Genomic DNA, 16,962 nt, shown 5'->3' with positions numbered 1-16,962 from the left:
CCCTCTGGCAAACATCAAAAATCTATGATCTAACGCGTTTATAAAAACTGTTGCTATAGAATCGATGTTTCATTGTTGTAATCGTTTTCGTCGTGTAAAGAGCTCGCTAAAAATGCCGGTTTGTGTAGTTATATGGCATTAAAAAACGGCTAAAAACTTGTAGTTTAGTAAAAGATGGAGTAACGTTTCATTTGAAAGTATTTAAACCTTAATTTTATCAAATTGATAATGAAAACAATTTATAAAAAGAATCGATTCTTTTGACGAAACAGCCAAACATCGATCAGTAATCGAATATTGTATTATTTAATCTGTGGATAGTCTAAGCAATGTGTTTGTTAGCTTGTGTAAAAATTACGCGTGTGTGTATTGCTAGTCAAATTTATAGTTGTGTGTAATGTATGGACATGTAATATTTTTAATGGTGTTAAATATTTTCGATGTTTGAGTTTACCTCGTCCCCCTCAAAAAACGACAGACAATTTTGTTCGTGAATTTGATTGCCATGCATATCCATTTTCTAATTCCTCTATGGGCCAACCCCATTGGAACAAGGATTCATTTAGGTATAATTATACAACACTATTTGACATTGACAATCTTGGACTACCTAATAGTTCTATGCTATCTGTGGCTCAACTTGCCAAAAAATGTTTGAAGTGAAGACTCAAAGAGTATAATAAGTATGAAGACTGAAGTGTAAATTTATCAAATAAAAATATGAAATAATTATAGCAAGAGCATGACTATTGTTAAACAAGGACATTTATTTTCCGAAACATGTCGTTTATAAACGATCCAGTATTAAATATAATAGTGGTGGGATTCCACCATAAGAAAGGTTGCCAGGTAGGCGTCATTACTTTTCTAATCAATAGTTTTCGTAAATAATATAAATCCTTTTTAATAAATATATCCATATTGTATTGTTCCGTTATTAATTATTAATTTATTCTTGAACTAAATAGTATAAGGGGTTAGTGCCTAGACTAATAGACACAATATTGTTAAGTTTCAAATTAAAATTTCAAAGGTATTTTCAGGTTGAACACTGTTATCCTGAATTAGTTCCTGGTCGTCCTTCAGAGCTTCCTGTGGCTTGGCGATATCTGCCAGCTCTGGCATTGCCGGATGGCTCTCACAACTATCTCTCTGACACAATATTTTTCAGTTTGCCGGGATTAACTGACCCGGCCCACACTGTGTATGGTATATCATGTTTTCGCCAAATCCCTGTCGAGGTTTGTTATTTATTGTGCTATCACTTGACTGATACAGAAATTTTGAAAATCCCTATAAAGATAGTTAATTATATTTGTTATTATTAGCCTATTTTAATATTAAACTCTTTGTCAACCATCATCAATACCTGCGACTCTTGATGATGACAGTCCTCCTGGTGGGGGGTAAATTGTAAATTACATTTAGCAATTCACAAAGTTAATTAAAACAATGAATATTGGTATTGTTTATTATTATTTGTACTTATTATATTTATGTGTCATAAAAAGTGTTCTTTATCATTATTTGAATTGTGTTTCTTTTTTTCTTTCTTTCCCTATTATGAAAGAAAGAAAAAGCTATAAATCATGATTTATTAATTCTTAAAATTAAAATAATATTTTATTTATTTCAGCAAGTAGCTCAAAAAACAGAAGATATGACAAGAAGCTCAGTTCAGAAAAGTGTTTGTGTAATATGCCGAGCCCCCCTCTTTGGTCGTCTTGCCATCAAAATGGAGTTAGTTGTGCGGGCATGGTTCATGCAGGGAGATTTTTCACAAACTAAGCTACTAGAAGATGCTTTCAAACATTTAAACAGTTGTCCAGTCCAAATTGAACAAACCTTGGAAGGTATGTAAAACAATATACTTTCAACACCATTATATCATCATGATCTTCATTATCATTTTCATATGTTTAGTGACTCCCTGTTACCTACTTAATGTCATCAGTCCACCTAGTGAGGGGTTGACCAACTCTGGGTTCTATCTATGAATCTCCGCTTTTATGATTTGATCACACAGCATGGATTTATCTGACTCACAAAACCTTTATAAATTATTCTTATAAACTTTCTTATAAATCACTCTTTCTGTTCTTTGAAAAAATGTATAGAGATCTGTTCTGTAGTTTATAATTAACAGACATACATACAGATTATGTATAGATAATTATTGTGAGATCTATACAAAATCTGCACTATCATAACTTTGCTTTATTCTTGTCTTTTTAAAATATCTATACTAATATTATAAAGCTGAAGAGTTTGTTTGTTTGATTGAACGCGCTAATCTCTGGAACTACAGGTCCTATTTCAAAAATTCTTTCAGTGTTAGATAGCCCATATATTGAGGAAGGCTATAGGCTAGTCTGTTATATCAGTATTTCTTAACCGAACATTGAAGTTACTGTTTCTTTCAACAATATTAATAATAATAATATTATAATTACAGGATTGTCTGTACAAAAGATAGTAGAAAACTGGCGACATAAAGCATTATTGCTGTTTAAATTGTTACTGCTGCGCAGGAAAGTTCTGATATACGGATCACCTGCAGGATCCCTGTCCTCAACTTTGTTAACACTTGTGTCACTATTGCCCCGCTGTTTGGAACATGGATTGTCACAGTCTGCTAATGTGGTGTAAGTGAAAAATTAAATTACAATTTAAACTGTTGTATACTGAACAGAAGCAAGTATTACTTTACAGAAGCCATAACAATGACTTATTGTTGTATGGAATAGTCTTTTTCCAATGATTCAACCATAGACATAGAATGTGTTAACAACATATCTTGTGACGACAGAAGGGCAGAAGGACAAGGCAATTTCAGAATAGAATATCTGTCTGTCTTTTGTTGCATTGCAATGATAAAGAATAATAATATTTATGATTTAGTTGTTATTGGTTGACGGTAATGTCTCCCTCGTCATGAGTTGTTTTGTGGGGCACATCCTAGGTGATTCAAATTCTGATTCAAATGGTTATTGTTATAGCACTCCCAATGGTCCGCGTGGATGGTTGACTAACCTTTTGTTTTCATGTGGTTACATACTAATATTGATGGACTTTGGGTCTATCAAGTTATTGATATGAATTTTGACTTCTAGTTTAATATATATTGAAACATTTTCATTACCAATGTTTAATTGTTTATATAATAAAAGTTATTGATATGTATAATATATTAAAATAAAAGTTATTGATATGAAATTTAACTTTTATGAACAATAACTTATAGAGCCAAAGTCCATGAATATTAGTATGTAACTACACAAAAACAAAAGGTTAGTCAACCAGATATAATAGTTTCCTACTTACAAGGATATTAATGTTACAAGATAAGTGTTGATTTCATTAGATTAATCCATTATTTCTATTAGATATGACTGGAACTGTGTTAATAGAATGAGTCAACTGGCATGATGTCACATGTTTATATGTTAGAGCAATATGTATCACAACCATTCATAATGAAATGTTCTAAATGAATGAATGAATATGACATTGACTTTTAATGAATTCTGTTTTTGGAAAAAAAGAAAATCCTGTTTTTCATTTTATTTCAATGTTTTATACAAAGGATAAGTTTTAATTTAATTCTCTTATATTAGGTCCAAATTTCTAGATTAGCCTTTAGTTTCAAGCATCATTATTCTTGACCTCTGAGAACTGAAATTATTATTGATTGCCCCAAAATTGCAGGGTTTATGACAGAGGTTCATGACGAAGCTGTGGATGGCAATACACAACTCAGTTATCTAGTTTGCCCAGATGCTAATACTAGATATTAGATTATACATTATTTTCAAATTTTAGGTTATCAAGGCCACTTTCTCCAGTGCCAGCAATAGTGACAGAAGACACAAGCACAGATGTTGTTGATGCAAACACAGAAACAATTAACGCTACACTTGTAAATGGTGCAAATCAATTTGAGGAGGAACTAACACCAAAAGAAACTGGTAACATGTTAGAGGAAAAAGATAGAGTGAGCAGACAGAGTTTCGATGACTCCCTGTTATCTGATGTTGTCGACAGACAGGAGTTGACGGCTGGGAGAGAGAAATGCCATAGCATTGGTGAGAAATATAAATCACAGAAATCTATACCAGATGCACAGCAGAGTCCCACAATGGCACGGGACATGAGCGTCGATGGATTGTACAACCTTACAGGGCAGATTGATCAAGCAGAGTGCGGCTTCCCTTTACCTCTGTTCGAAGATGGTTACATCTGTTTACCTTATCTGTCCCTGCAGTATTTGGACTTGTTATCAGATCCTGCGGTTCAAGGATTTGTTGTTGGCGCTTCTAATGTGCTTTTTAAGCAGAAGAGACAGCTTTTCGATGTACTGGTGGAGCTTAATGAGATGAGGATAGAGACAGCGGACATGGGTCTCCGAAGGCAGCTAGCCATGGGCACGGAGGACCTCAGGTTTGCTGATCACGTGGTGCGACACGCTTCCACACAGGGCGACGCGTGGATACGCGATCAGTTTGCTAGCTACCTGATTTATTTGATGAGAACATCATTGTTGCCAGGTAATTGTTTCATATCTTTTTCATGATAGAGCTTGCTTGTACTACCGTAATGGTTCTTTCTGCTGCCAAGCAGCCAATGCTGCTTTGATTTAGATAAATCTGTGTTCTGATCGAAAGAGTCCCATAATCTTTAGATGTTTGTGTATACAAGATGGTCATAGTCGGTGAATAAACAGTTTGTATGGCTTGCAAAGTGTACTCTATTTACTTACCATATAGATAAAAACAAATCCTGGTTTTCAATTAAATATTTTATGGCCTTCTAAAAATTCTCTTCTCAATTTCATTGAATTTTTTTGTTTCTAAAAATACCCTGGAATCTTTGTGGGAGATTATTACTTCTAATGTAATGTATTTTTTGCAAAGATCGCAAATTTGAAAATTGAAAAAATGAAAATTCTGTATGTAGTAATTTTACTACATGTTTAGAAAATAAGATTATAGCATTATTACTCTCTATAATAACTTATATTGTGTTTCAGAGGGCAGCAGAGAAATTGAATCCTACAACTCTCAGTTTATGAGTGCTTTTAAATCAACCCCTGCTTACGAGAAGTGGTTGAAGTCTACCAACAATGCTGAAATAGAATCCTTCATGAACCTGCTACCTATGCATCCCTTCTGTGGACAGCTGTCAGTAGCTGATATGAAACTGAAGTTTGCCCAGTAAGTAATCTCTTGATACTTATTATAAATTCAGCTAGCTGACCTGGTCAAGCTTCGCTTTGACTTATGTGCACTTCTTGCCTATCCCTACCCTACCCCTGAATTAATTAATTCAACCTACCCTACCCCTACCCTACCCCTACCCTACCCCTGAATTAATTAATCATTTGTTAAAAAAAATGTGATAAATGAAGAACCGTACTCCCGATTTTGTGCAAACTTTACTTTATAAACCATCTACTACTAAATAGTCCAGTGAGCCTGTTCTTGAGTTATAAAATTACCACGAAAAGTGGCATTGATTTTTATATATGTATATAGTTATTAGCTATGTTTATGTTGCTACATGAAATAATTTCAAGTTGATGTAGGTTGACGCATTGGGTCCGCGTGGTAGACTATTGGCCTTACCTCTCTCATTTTGAGAGGAGACTCGTGTTCAGCAGAGAGCCGAATACAGGTTGAAATGAATGAATAATATTATATTGATCAATTGTGAAACTTTTTGTTATAATATCATAAATAAATAGTAATAACTGTTTTCATATATACAGTGGCATGTGCAAGGTTTTTAACTAGGGTATGCCCTATAAGTAAAAAAATTGTATAATTTGTTACATACAACTAGATCTGTGTGAGAACTAATGGTGTACTAAGAAAATTACCTATTGGAAAGGTCCACTTGGTAAAAGGAAAGTAGGAAGGCTTATAGGAAGGTGGGTGGACGACATTACCGCAGTGGCCGGCCAAGGTTGGATGGAACTCACAAAAGAAAGGGACAAATAGAAAAAGATGGAGGAGGTTTATACCCGAAGGGGCCCATAATTAACTAGTACATAACATAATTAATTATTTAGATAAATATATATATTAGTTGGAATAGTTTTAAGATATTGATAAGTACTATCTAAATGGGAAAAATAAAGCTATATTATTATAACATAGATCTGTAATGAGTCCTTAGGGTAGGCATTTCATTTTTGCATCTATTGAAGTCTCAGACCAATTATAGAAGGACCAGTATTGCACCCATATTCACGAACAAAATTGTCTGTCATTTTCCTAACAAAACAAGCTTGGATTTGGTGCATATCTTATACTAAACTAGAAGTTCTTGCCCGTTTTTTACACCATTCAACTACATAAAAATGTATTTTTAAGCAGCTCTTTAACCGACGAATTCAATTACAACCATGAAACATCGATTGTTTGTAGACAGTTTTTATAATAGCGTTAGATCGTTGATCATATACTTTGGCAGAAAAGTGACGTCTAGCGAGGCAGGTCCTATACAATAATTGGTCTGAGATTGAAGTGCACGCCACTGCTCATATGTTACGTCATCGTTTCCCAGTACAATGTCGACCACGGAAGGTGGGCGCAAGGTGACCGCGGCGGTTGCGAGCACGGGGCGTGCTGTCGCGAGCACGTCGCGCGCCGTGGGCGGGGCGCTGTCGCACGCCCGCGGGGCGCTGTCGGGCTGGTGGAGCGCGCTGACCACGCCCGCCTCCGCGCCCTCCACCGCCTCGGAGAACTCCCTCGACGACAAGCTCGACGTGTCTGACGCGGCCGACCCCTCCGACGCGGAGGACGCCGTCGAGAACCTCCACGACGACAACAGGACCCCCGACCCCGACGCGGACCCCCCGGACAAGGTCATCGACGACCAAAGTAGCCGCGTCAGCAAAATAACAGTCATTTGAAGTGTGATACTTATCTAGTGAATTTGTTAATGTTTCCGCGTAGCGTAAGTCCGGGCATTCATATGCGGGATTCAACTGTGCTAGCGATTGTCGATGTAAAAGTGATTTTAGTTTTACTAGTATATAGTAGTATGACTCAGATTCGTTGGTCCAGTGGTTAACCTATCTGGATTACGAAGGCCTGGGTTCGAGTCCAGGGTTGAGCGATGTATTACAACACTTTTCTTTCTTTTAGGAAGGATTCAGTAAAATTCTCAGGACTGAGTTGGTGTTACACCCCGTGTCTCGGAAAGCACGTTAGACTCGCCAATCCACATTAGAACAGAGTGGTGGGTCTGAGCTCCATAGGCTTGGCCTTGTAGAGGACAGTTAAAATGGTCTAATACTGACGATGATAGCTGCTTGTGGCATTAAGTCATTAAAAAGATAACCAACTTGTATGTTATAAGTGTCACTAGAGTCCAGTCGCTCAGAGATTGCGTTTCTGACAGATCGTGATCGATTGGGTGATGTAACATAAGAGAGAGAGAGACGAAAAAACAAGGCAATTGTAATTGAATATGAGCGGCTGAACTTAACCTCTCCATTGTGTTGTGGTCCGAAACGGGCCAAACACTATTGCTGTGCTTTGAATTGTCGATGTTGAGCATAGTTACTGACAAATTGTAGGATAGGTCATCTATACTAATATTATAAAAAGGGTAAAGTTTGTGGTAACTTCTGGACCAACTGAACCGATTTTTAAAATTCTTTTTCACTAGAAAACCACGTTATTTGTAAGTGTCATGGGCTGTATTTTGGCTCCGTATTATCACAGTACTTGCAAATTGCAGGATAGGTCATCTATACTAATATTATAAAAAGGGTAGTTTGTGGTAATTTCTAGATTAACTGAACTGATTTTTAAAATTCTTTACTACTAAAAAGCCACGTTATTTGCGAGTGTCATGGGCTATATTTTAGCTCCGTATTCTCAGAGAAATGGGAACTAGTAACATATAAGAGTAGGTTTTGGTTGTCATATTGTTAGTGTGCGCAACCCGCAAGGCGTTGGTTTATACCACTTAGGGTTCATTTACACGAGCAGCAACTGCGACGACTGCAGTCGACTGTAGTCGGCGACGTCTCGGTGGCAGTCAACGGCATTCGGCTGCAATCCACGGCAGTCGACTGCAGTCAACGGCAGTCAACGGCATTCTACGGCAGTCTACGGCAGTCGACTGCAGCCGTCGGTAGCAGTTGCCAGCTGCCGTGCTGCTCGTGTTAATGAAGGTTGGCTTTTCGCTATAGAAACGTGCATTTTATGTTTTGTATCTCGCATATGAGTACCCAGTGTGTAGCCATTTTGTAATCCACAGCGAGATTGGGCCCATTGTTGACTGTTTAGAATCTTCAAAAATATTTTTTTTTTATTTATTGTTTTATATGACGTAGCATAGCATCGATTTTAAGGTAGACATTGTACAGTTCAGTGAGTAGCGTCAATTTTTATGATACAATTTGTGTTTTTCAATATATTGGCTGATGTGTTTCTTCTCGAATATAAACAATCACTTGTATGAATTTTGATATATAAAATTTAAATGTTCAATACATAATTGGTATGCAGTGATGCTAATCTTTATCATGACTGAAAGTAAATTGTCTGTTACGTCCAAAATTTCCGATTCTACATATAATCCTCTAGTTATGATAATAATAATTTCAAGATTTCTTGTAAATATGAATTTCATACAATCAATTCCAATTTTTTTGTTCACATTATTTATTAAACTAACTGCTTATGCTGACTTCATTTATAGGAAATCAATAATGAAATGAATAATCATAGTATCACCAATATATTGTAGAAAATTTTAATTAAGTTATTGCCACGATTAAGTTTAGTTGTTATTGTAATAGAAAATATATTTTTTTATAACTGTAGTCGAAATCTTGATTATTTAAATCAGCTATTTTTTTTTTGTTGTGGCGTTTTTATAGTATAAGACTAGTCGTTTTGAATGAGATCCAAGTATCTTTGATATATTAGTGGATATAATATATTCATGTTATTGTCATCTTTGATACAGGGAGTTGGCGTTAATTAATATGTAAAACTTTACATTTGTAACTATATAGTAATATTATATTTAACTGTCGTCGGCGACGTACTAATTGTACTGCAGCTACTGTAATTGTACATCATATTAAAAAACGCTTTCGGAACCACAAATATATCAAAATTGTAATTAGAAAAAAGTTCCAAATATAATTTAACCAATATTCTAATAGCAAATGTGCGAATTTTGGCCTAAAATTCTCATAAAACTGGAAATACATATTTATAGTCACACCACACATGTCATCGGTACACAGCGGTCATGTGATTTTGACGAGTCTCTTGACTATCGCCATAAGTCAAAAGCGTTAGACGATGCCGCCTTCGAACTATGGCGCATTGTAAAAGACACTGTCAGCTATTGGGTCGTGGACCAAGATATTTATTTAATTTGGTCTAGTAGGCCTAGGCACACCTTAAAGATTGTACCAGTATTGTAGTTCTTTAGTAAGACTTATAGAGGACTTTTGACGGAGGTCCTGGGTTCGATCCCCGGCTGGGCCGAAGTTTTCCTAATTGGTTGAGGTCTGGCTGGTGGGAGGCTTCGGCCGTGGCTAGTTACCACCCTACCAGCAAAGACGTACCGCCAAGCGATTTAGCGTTCCGGTACGATGCCGTGTAGAAACCGAAAGGGGTGTGGATTTTCATCCTCCTCCTAACTCTTCCATCTTAGACAGCATCATCACTTACCATCAAGTGAGATTGTAGGCAAGGGCTAACTTGTAAAGAGCAATAAAAAAAGCAAATTTGTTTCATTATTGTTCCTAATGCCGTGGTTTGCCATAATTTTGATATTAGTGTGTTAAGTTTTAAATCATACATGTAGTTAACTCTACTTGTAACAAAATATATCATTGATTTATATTTTAGTTAGTAACAATACCTTCACTTTATATGCATATTCTATTTCTTTTTAGTGAATTCTTGAATATGGATACTTAATCCATATTCAAGAAACCATCTTTAAATAGAAGTGTCCGCTGAAATGTGTTTAAACTTTAAATTACAGAGAAGGGTTTCTAAAGAAACTACCCTAACTACATAGGGGGGTATTTAGGGGATGTTTAATTACGGCTGCTGCCAATACAAATGACCTTGAACAATAATTTCCTAATTAGAAAAAAGAGAAACACTGGTATCTATATTTAAAAGCTTTGACTATTTTAATCAAAACCTGTAATTGTATGTGTAATTCAGTGCGACAGTCGCATGTCGCAGTTTTATGGTCAGTCGTTCGTCGACGGCTTCGCCAAAACTCAAGTAGGGCGTTTAGTACAACTTCCATTGATTTATTATTGTGATTTAATTGATTTTGTTAATCTATAGACAAGTAGTTGTATACAAATTGGATGCGTTCTTATATTAACTTGTGATCTCTGATATATACTTAAAAATGTTGATATTACTCTTAATTTATAGTAAATAAATTTAATTTGATTTCCAGTTTATTTTTTTTAATTTCACAAATTATACCCACCCGGTACTCCTTACTACAATATAATTATCTATTAGATTTGTATTATTTACCTATGTAATAGAGTCGCGATAGCTCCAGTGGACTTTAACTTTTCAGTTTAGTGCATTTTAAGAAATTAATTATCGCGTGTCTCAAACGGTGAAGGAAAAACATCATGAGAATACCTGCGAATTTTCTTAATTTTTTACGTGTGTGAAGTCTACCAATCCGTATTGGGCCAGCGTGGTTGACTATTAGCTTAACCCCTCTCATTCTGAGAGGAGGCTAGTGCTCAACAAAACAATACAAATGAGGAGCTCACCAATACCAACGCTGGAACGTCCCAGTACACAGGTATAATAAGTTCTCTAGTTTCGCTGATTTTAGGTACGTTTGTGCAGACGATAGTTGCACCTAGCATAGGCGGTCTGGTTACCAATAGTAAAAAACGACCACACTGTAGGTATATACCAAACATCTACCCATTGCTTTAGCACGTGATGTGTGTTTTTATTGTATTAATAAACAAAATTTGTTCAAAAATGTATATTTTCATATTCTTAAGAATAAGTACCTATATCACAATTCTGGAGAAATTTTAATAGAAAGCAAATGCATTTTATTATTGTTATTACGAGTATGTACCCGAGTCACCCAAGTGCTTGATTTAAGTACGCATTCTACACACTAAGAATTCCACATACGAGAACCTATCTGCTCACGATAACATTATTGTATAACGTAGTAACAAATGGAGATAAACAATTTGCACACGTAAAAATGCACATATGATATTTGTCGGGTATAACCTAAATATCATGTAGCTACAATCTCGTTGGGCAGGCTCTCTGAGATTTACTGGTTAAAATTCGTGTTTATTGCATTCAATCGGCCCGTACGTGCGGGCCACGCGGCGGCGCGAGCGTGTCAGCTGCCTTGTCCGCCGGGCGCGGGTGTGTCCAGGCGCGACGGGGGCGCTCACACGGCGGAGTCGGGCTCGTGCGGCGGCCACGGCGGGCCCCCGTCCAGCGCGTCCTGCCGCCACAGCCCACGCGAGCCGTCCGCCGCGCCGTGCGCCAGCAGCCGCATGTTGTACGGCTCCATCATGTTCGACAGCGAGCCGTCGCTCGCTCCGCGCGCGAAGTGCGCCCGCGCCGCCGGCCGCCCGTCGCCCTTGCCCTCGGGCAGCAGGTCGAAGTCCGGCGCGCTGTCCCGCGGCGACTCCGCGTCCGTGACCTCCGAGCGCGGCGAGAAGTCCGCGCTCGCGGTCCCGTCCCGCGGACTGCGGTCGGCGCACTCCACGCCGAGCGGCCTCGCCCCGAGCGCGCCCGAGCCGGGCCGCGCCGTCCCCGGGGAGGCGGGCGAAGGCGAGCGCGCGTCGACGCCGAGCGCGGCGGCGTCCGGCGACGACACCAGCGGGGCTGACTCGTCGTCGCTGGCGGCCTCGTCGCGGGGCGGGCTCCTCTCGCGCGAGCCGGGCCCGCGGGACAGTATCTTGTCCTTGAACCGCGCGAGCCGTTCGGCGGAGCCGACCTTCCGCAGCATGTCGGCGGTGCGGCGTAGGTTGCGCAGCTTGAGGTCGAGCACGGGCGAGGCGCGCGAGGAGTCCTCGACGGAGAGCGAGCGCGCGGAGAGGCGGCGCGCGGGGTCGCCGGGTTCGGGCGCGTCGTCGGGCAGGCGCAGCGAGGAGGGGCGCGGGCGCGCGGGGCGGCGCGCGCGGGGGCGGGCGGTGAAGGTGATGTGGCCGTCGTCGTCCTCCTCGTTCTCGACGCTGAAGCTGACGGTGGGCGCGCGCTCGCCGGCCTCGTCTGAAACGAAGGGCGGCGCGTGAGGCGGCGGACGCTGGCGGGCGCTCCCCGGCTCGCTCCCAGGGCGGGGAAATAAAACTAGAAATTGTCTGTTCATTTGCTATTTATTTCGAATACTTTATTATAATATATTCATCTATGGAATGCTTGTTGCGTATTCTATACGACGGAAGTGTACATCTACGATACGTTATAAAGATATGTTACGGTTCAGATCAGTAACGACACGACTCGGCGTGTAGATCCATTACTTCAACTATCGAGACGCACTGAGAACAGTTACATCTTAAAAATACTAATAAATAAAATTAGTATATTTAATACCTACTACTATTATACTATATATAAATACTTACATGCGATTTAACATTACATTAACAATTTTAATAATCTCGCGTAGTGTGCCTTAAAGTATATCAAGGGTCACAATAAGTTCATTGATTCGACAAAATAAGAAGAACTCACAATGTATAGGATTGTGGGCAAAAGTTCATCAAAATGGTTATGGCACTATCATACTTAATTTAATTTAAAAATTTTAATTCAAGTGTACACATAACATATCACAACCGGAATAAAAGGCCACAGCCAAAACAAACCTTAATTTTATGATCTACATTGTCGCAAAACAACAGGAATGCTAAATGACAACTAACCTACTGCACAATACACTGTAATGGAACTAAATATAAATATTACAGGTGCCGGCAAACTTCTTAAACATTTGATTACATATTTTGGCTATACAATCGCACAGTGTATATTAACCTTGCAAAAAAATTTGTATTTAATCTGCATATGTAGTTAAATTTAATTCAATACTTAATAATTAATACCTAGTACAACTAAAAGACCAATAAATAATAATGAAGATAGAATGATCTACAATTAAGCTCTCGACAAAATAATATCCCTCCCTCGTCACGCCTTATACTTACTCCATATCTATAATCGTTTGTGATCAGCCAAGGTCATTTGTTCAAGAAGTTTGCCGGCAACTATACATTACAATAGCCTCAAATGTTTGCAGTTGTGTACATCACATTTTGTGGAATTGACAGTTTTATAACACTGTTAAGTACAAGTTACAAAACATTAAGTACTTGCTAAAATTATACTATAATTAACTATACAGCATAATACAACATCAGTATGATGTTCGATTGCTTGAAACTAAATAATAGGATACATTAAGCATATTTATAAATAAATTGAACCTAAAGTTATTAGCATGACAACATAAAAGATCTAAAACGTGATCTATGAAGGCAATGTGAGATCTAGTCTAACTATAGTATGCGCATTATCATCTGAGTCGTCCGGTCATAAAAGTCAAAAAAGATAGGAATGTGCAGCGCGCCTACCTGCGCACCCTAATTATCGATAAACGGCTACCTGCGCACGTGCTAATGATGAGTCAATAATGATTTGGACGATTCTGATTGGTCGGTTTCTAATGTAATTGCATTGCGTATTTTTTTTGCTATAAATGTGTTTACTGCAATTAAATAAATACATTCATGTGTTACTCGTTGCGCACTATGGATACTAATATATAATAAATTTGGCAGAAGACGAAGATTCTGATGATGAAGACTCAGATGAAGATTAATTTTATTTAGTTAATAATTATATAATATGAAATATGTATTATATTAAATCAAATATTGTTAATTTTTTTAATTTTGTGAACAAGATACGATAATAAACTTTACTTATCGATAATATGTCTTTCATTGTTACACCCTTCACTAGACGGCTCCATAAGACCCATAAGTGCAAGCGAGATAGATATAGAGAAATGATTTATGGCCCTAAGACTCAGTTGTTAATGCTATTAGTATAACCATATTGAGGTCTTGTTTATTTAAAAGTGAAACTTTTTTGCGTGGCGAAGCTATAAATACAGAACCCTAAAAATGGACATCTAAATCTGACTAAAACAGCTCTAAAACCTCACATTTACTTTTTATGAATATAATTTAGCGATGCATTTTCAGTTTTCACTTATGGGAAGCACGAAGAAGCGATGCACTTAGGAACTTCAATCGGTAATGGCACTTATTGAGGCAAGGTATCTACTATCTAGACACTACCGAAGCTTCCTCACCAAATCTATATTATAATAATACAATGTCAGATTATTTACAACTTACACCATTTGTAACTTCAGAACAACTGGGCCTGTAGCCATGTGCACGTCGATTCTCTTTCTACACACGCGAACGCATCGAAAATCAACAAAATATATGAGAATTGTCACGTCAAGTGATCAAGTTGTCGATCGGATCTGTCATACTCAACATTTTGTTAGTTTCGAAGCGTTAGCATTTGTAGAAAGAGTTTCGACGTGCCACAGGCCCTGAATGGATCTGGATGTAATTTGGCACAAGATGTACAGTCTGAAATAGCACATACCTAATCTATTTTTGCCGATTTTATATTAAATATGCAATTGAAGCACACAAAGCTATGATCAAGACAAAAAAGTTTCACTCCTTTGTTTATGGATACGCGATTTTTTAACCTGACATCGTTCATACATAAAACAAGACACTCGTATCACATTATAATGCAGTTTCAGTACATTGTTTACTGTACACTACATTATTAGGAAGATTTTTATGGAAGATTTATTTCAAAACTTACTAAGCGTGTACGCAATCTTAGAACTTCGTACGTAGAACAATAATTCCATCATGATGGCAATCTACCATTAAATATTAAAATGGCTAAAAATAAATAAGGTAATATTACACTAGGAACATTGCTTTTATACGAAATTCTTTCTAATATTTCTCGTAACAATATTTTTTTTTTTTAGAAATTGCAAGGCCCAGAACTTCTTTAACCCTTAATTAATCGCACAAGGAAAAACACGTAACTGCTCGCATGGGGTCACCGCTCAAGAACGCAGAGCCTCACCCTTAAACTCCTTACTAGTTGTGAGAGTTGCTCACTGCAAGAATGCAATTGCAAACTTCGACGCGAGTTATATAGCTGCCGGGGATGCGGGGATGTTTTGGTTTTCGCTTTGTCTAAAACTGATTTGACTCCATGCGAGTAATTAAGGGTTAAGCTTGAGCCGCATTTGTTGGCGTCGTCTGAACTGTGCACTGAAAGCTTGCAGCGATCCGCAGCGAGCGCGAACGTTAAGAGCACCCCGCTCACTTACAATTGTAAGTTGACCGACTATCGCAGAGTAAACGAATAGGTATAGTAATATATGAGACTAATAAATAATAAATTGGACACCGATCGCATCAGAATCCCGATTCCCTTTCAATTATGTACAATTAAAAATGTTGTCCAACGAAATTGTAAAAGAAAGTAATTTAGTCGTCCAACTTACAATTGGATGTGTGCATGGGCGTAGCCAGAATTCTATGTAAGGGGGGGGCAGCTATACTTATATTGAGTATATAGTATACATTACAAATTAGTACTGTTCGACCAAAATTAGTATTTACGGCCGAAAACCGAAACCGAATTTCAGTTTCAACTTTTAGCCTCAGTTTCAGCCGAAACCAAACCTTCCACATAAGGTCACAAACAAAAGAAGAAACAAAGTCAGTTAAATTATAATTTGGTATGAAGCTCCAAAGATCACTCCTCTATTGGGGGTTAGCTGCCCCCCCTGCCCGTACCTCACTACGCCCATGGATGTGCGGTCGCTCTAAATGTGTTAAAGGAAAACGTCATCGGGCAGGTTGACAATGACGTGGTCGGGCCGCTCGTCCTCCTCCGAGGAGGTGTCGCTGAGTGCGGGGCTGGCGGGGCTGGCGGGGGTGGCGGGCGAGGGCGGGGAGGCGGGGAGGCTCGCCGGGCCGTTTTCGCGGATGGTGCGCAGGGCCTCACCTGTCGGCGCGGCGGGCTCCGACTGCAGTACGTCCTCCATTGCCTCCTCGTTGAGTGTTTGCAGCGCGCCGCATATCATTTGCTCCTCCAATGTCACCTGGCCAATTGAAATTGTTTTCATGTTTTAGTGTTCCTTTACTGTTTTAAAGGCTCACTGAAAGCCAGCGCTTAAACAAAAGCTCAAAGCTTTATGCCGGGTGGGAGGCCTATATTTGGTCAGTGTGCTTTTATTTTTATTATTGTCAGTATTTTTATTTTTTTAAGTTTTACTGACGGAATAAAATTTTCTTTCATTCCTTGAAAATAAATTTTAATTTACTTTAATACGTAGGAATGTATAGCAACTATATCTAGTTATATTTATCGCACGACTACCCAAGAAACGGACTAAACTAAACCCCAGCAGACTAACGAGTAAAGATAAATATGTACACCCAAATCCGTTCAGTAGTCTTATGATGTGCACATATCTCTTAAAAAAACATATTGTCAACCAATATTGGCGGCATATAAAATATCGCAATTTTTTGTCTTATCGCAATTAAAGGAAGGAACAGCGATATTTTAAATTCTGTTTTCATTTGTCGACAGTATGTCTTATTCTCTTTACTACATAAGTCGCTAGCGCATCATAAGGCTACTGAAAGGATTTGGATTTTATTGTTAGAATCCTTATATATCTATGGATCCTTATTAATTGAGCAGTGGTCTTAGCTCTTCCTATAATATAAGGAGCAATGTATTGAGAATAGTGATTTAAGGTTTATTGTTTTAAGATATAAATAGGGCACATTCAATTCGTGTTTCCCAAAATTAATAGCTT

General features: G+C 38.3%; 2 protein-coding genes across 10 annotated transcripts in view; one reads left to right on the top strand and one right to left on the bottom strand.

Moving 5' to 3' along the window:
* Window positions 1-660: 660 nt before the first annotated feature.
* On the top strand, window positions 661-10,460 carry LOC112053183 (late secretory pathway protein AVL9 homolog). The gene is made up of 7 exons (XM_024092509.2): window positions 661-849; window positions 1,044-1,241; window positions 1,637-1,853; window positions 2,456-2,645; window positions 3,823-4,547; window positions 5,030-5,213; window positions 6,568-10,460. Exons 1-7 carry the CDS (start codon window positions 781-783, stop codon window positions 6,914-6,916), a joined length of 1,932 nt encoding a protein of 643 aa, XP_023948277.2. The 5' UTR covers window positions 661-780; the 3' UTR covers window positions 6,917-10,460.
* Window positions 10,461-11,004: 544 nt separating this feature from the next.
* LOC112052365 (kinase D-interacting substrate of 220 kDa B) overlaps window positions 11,005-16,962 on the bottom strand; it is a 75,459-nt gene continuing 69,501 nt past the window's right edge. For all 9 annotated transcript variants that reach the window (XM_052881524.1, XM_052881518.1, XM_052881517.1 and 6 more), the window contains 2 exons: window positions 16,140-16,236; window positions 11,005-12,281 (listed from right to left, as the gene is read on the bottom strand). In XM_052881524.1, coding sequence (XP_052737484.1) covers window positions 11,452-12,281; window positions 16,140-16,236 — 927 coding nt within the window. In that variant the 3' untranslated portion in view covers window positions 11,005-11,451. The remainder of the gene's footprint in view (window positions 12,282-16,139; window positions 16,237-16,962) is intronic.

This window comes from Bicyclus anynana, chromosome 5 (assembly GCF_947172395.1).
Source record: "Bicyclus anynana chromosome 5, ilBicAnyn1.1, whole genome shotgun sequence".
Lineage (NCBI taxonomy): Eukaryota > Metazoa > Arthropoda > Insecta > Lepidoptera > Nymphalidae > Bicyclus > Bicyclus anynana.
This window is presented reverse-complemented; position numbering and strand designations above follow the sequence as displayed.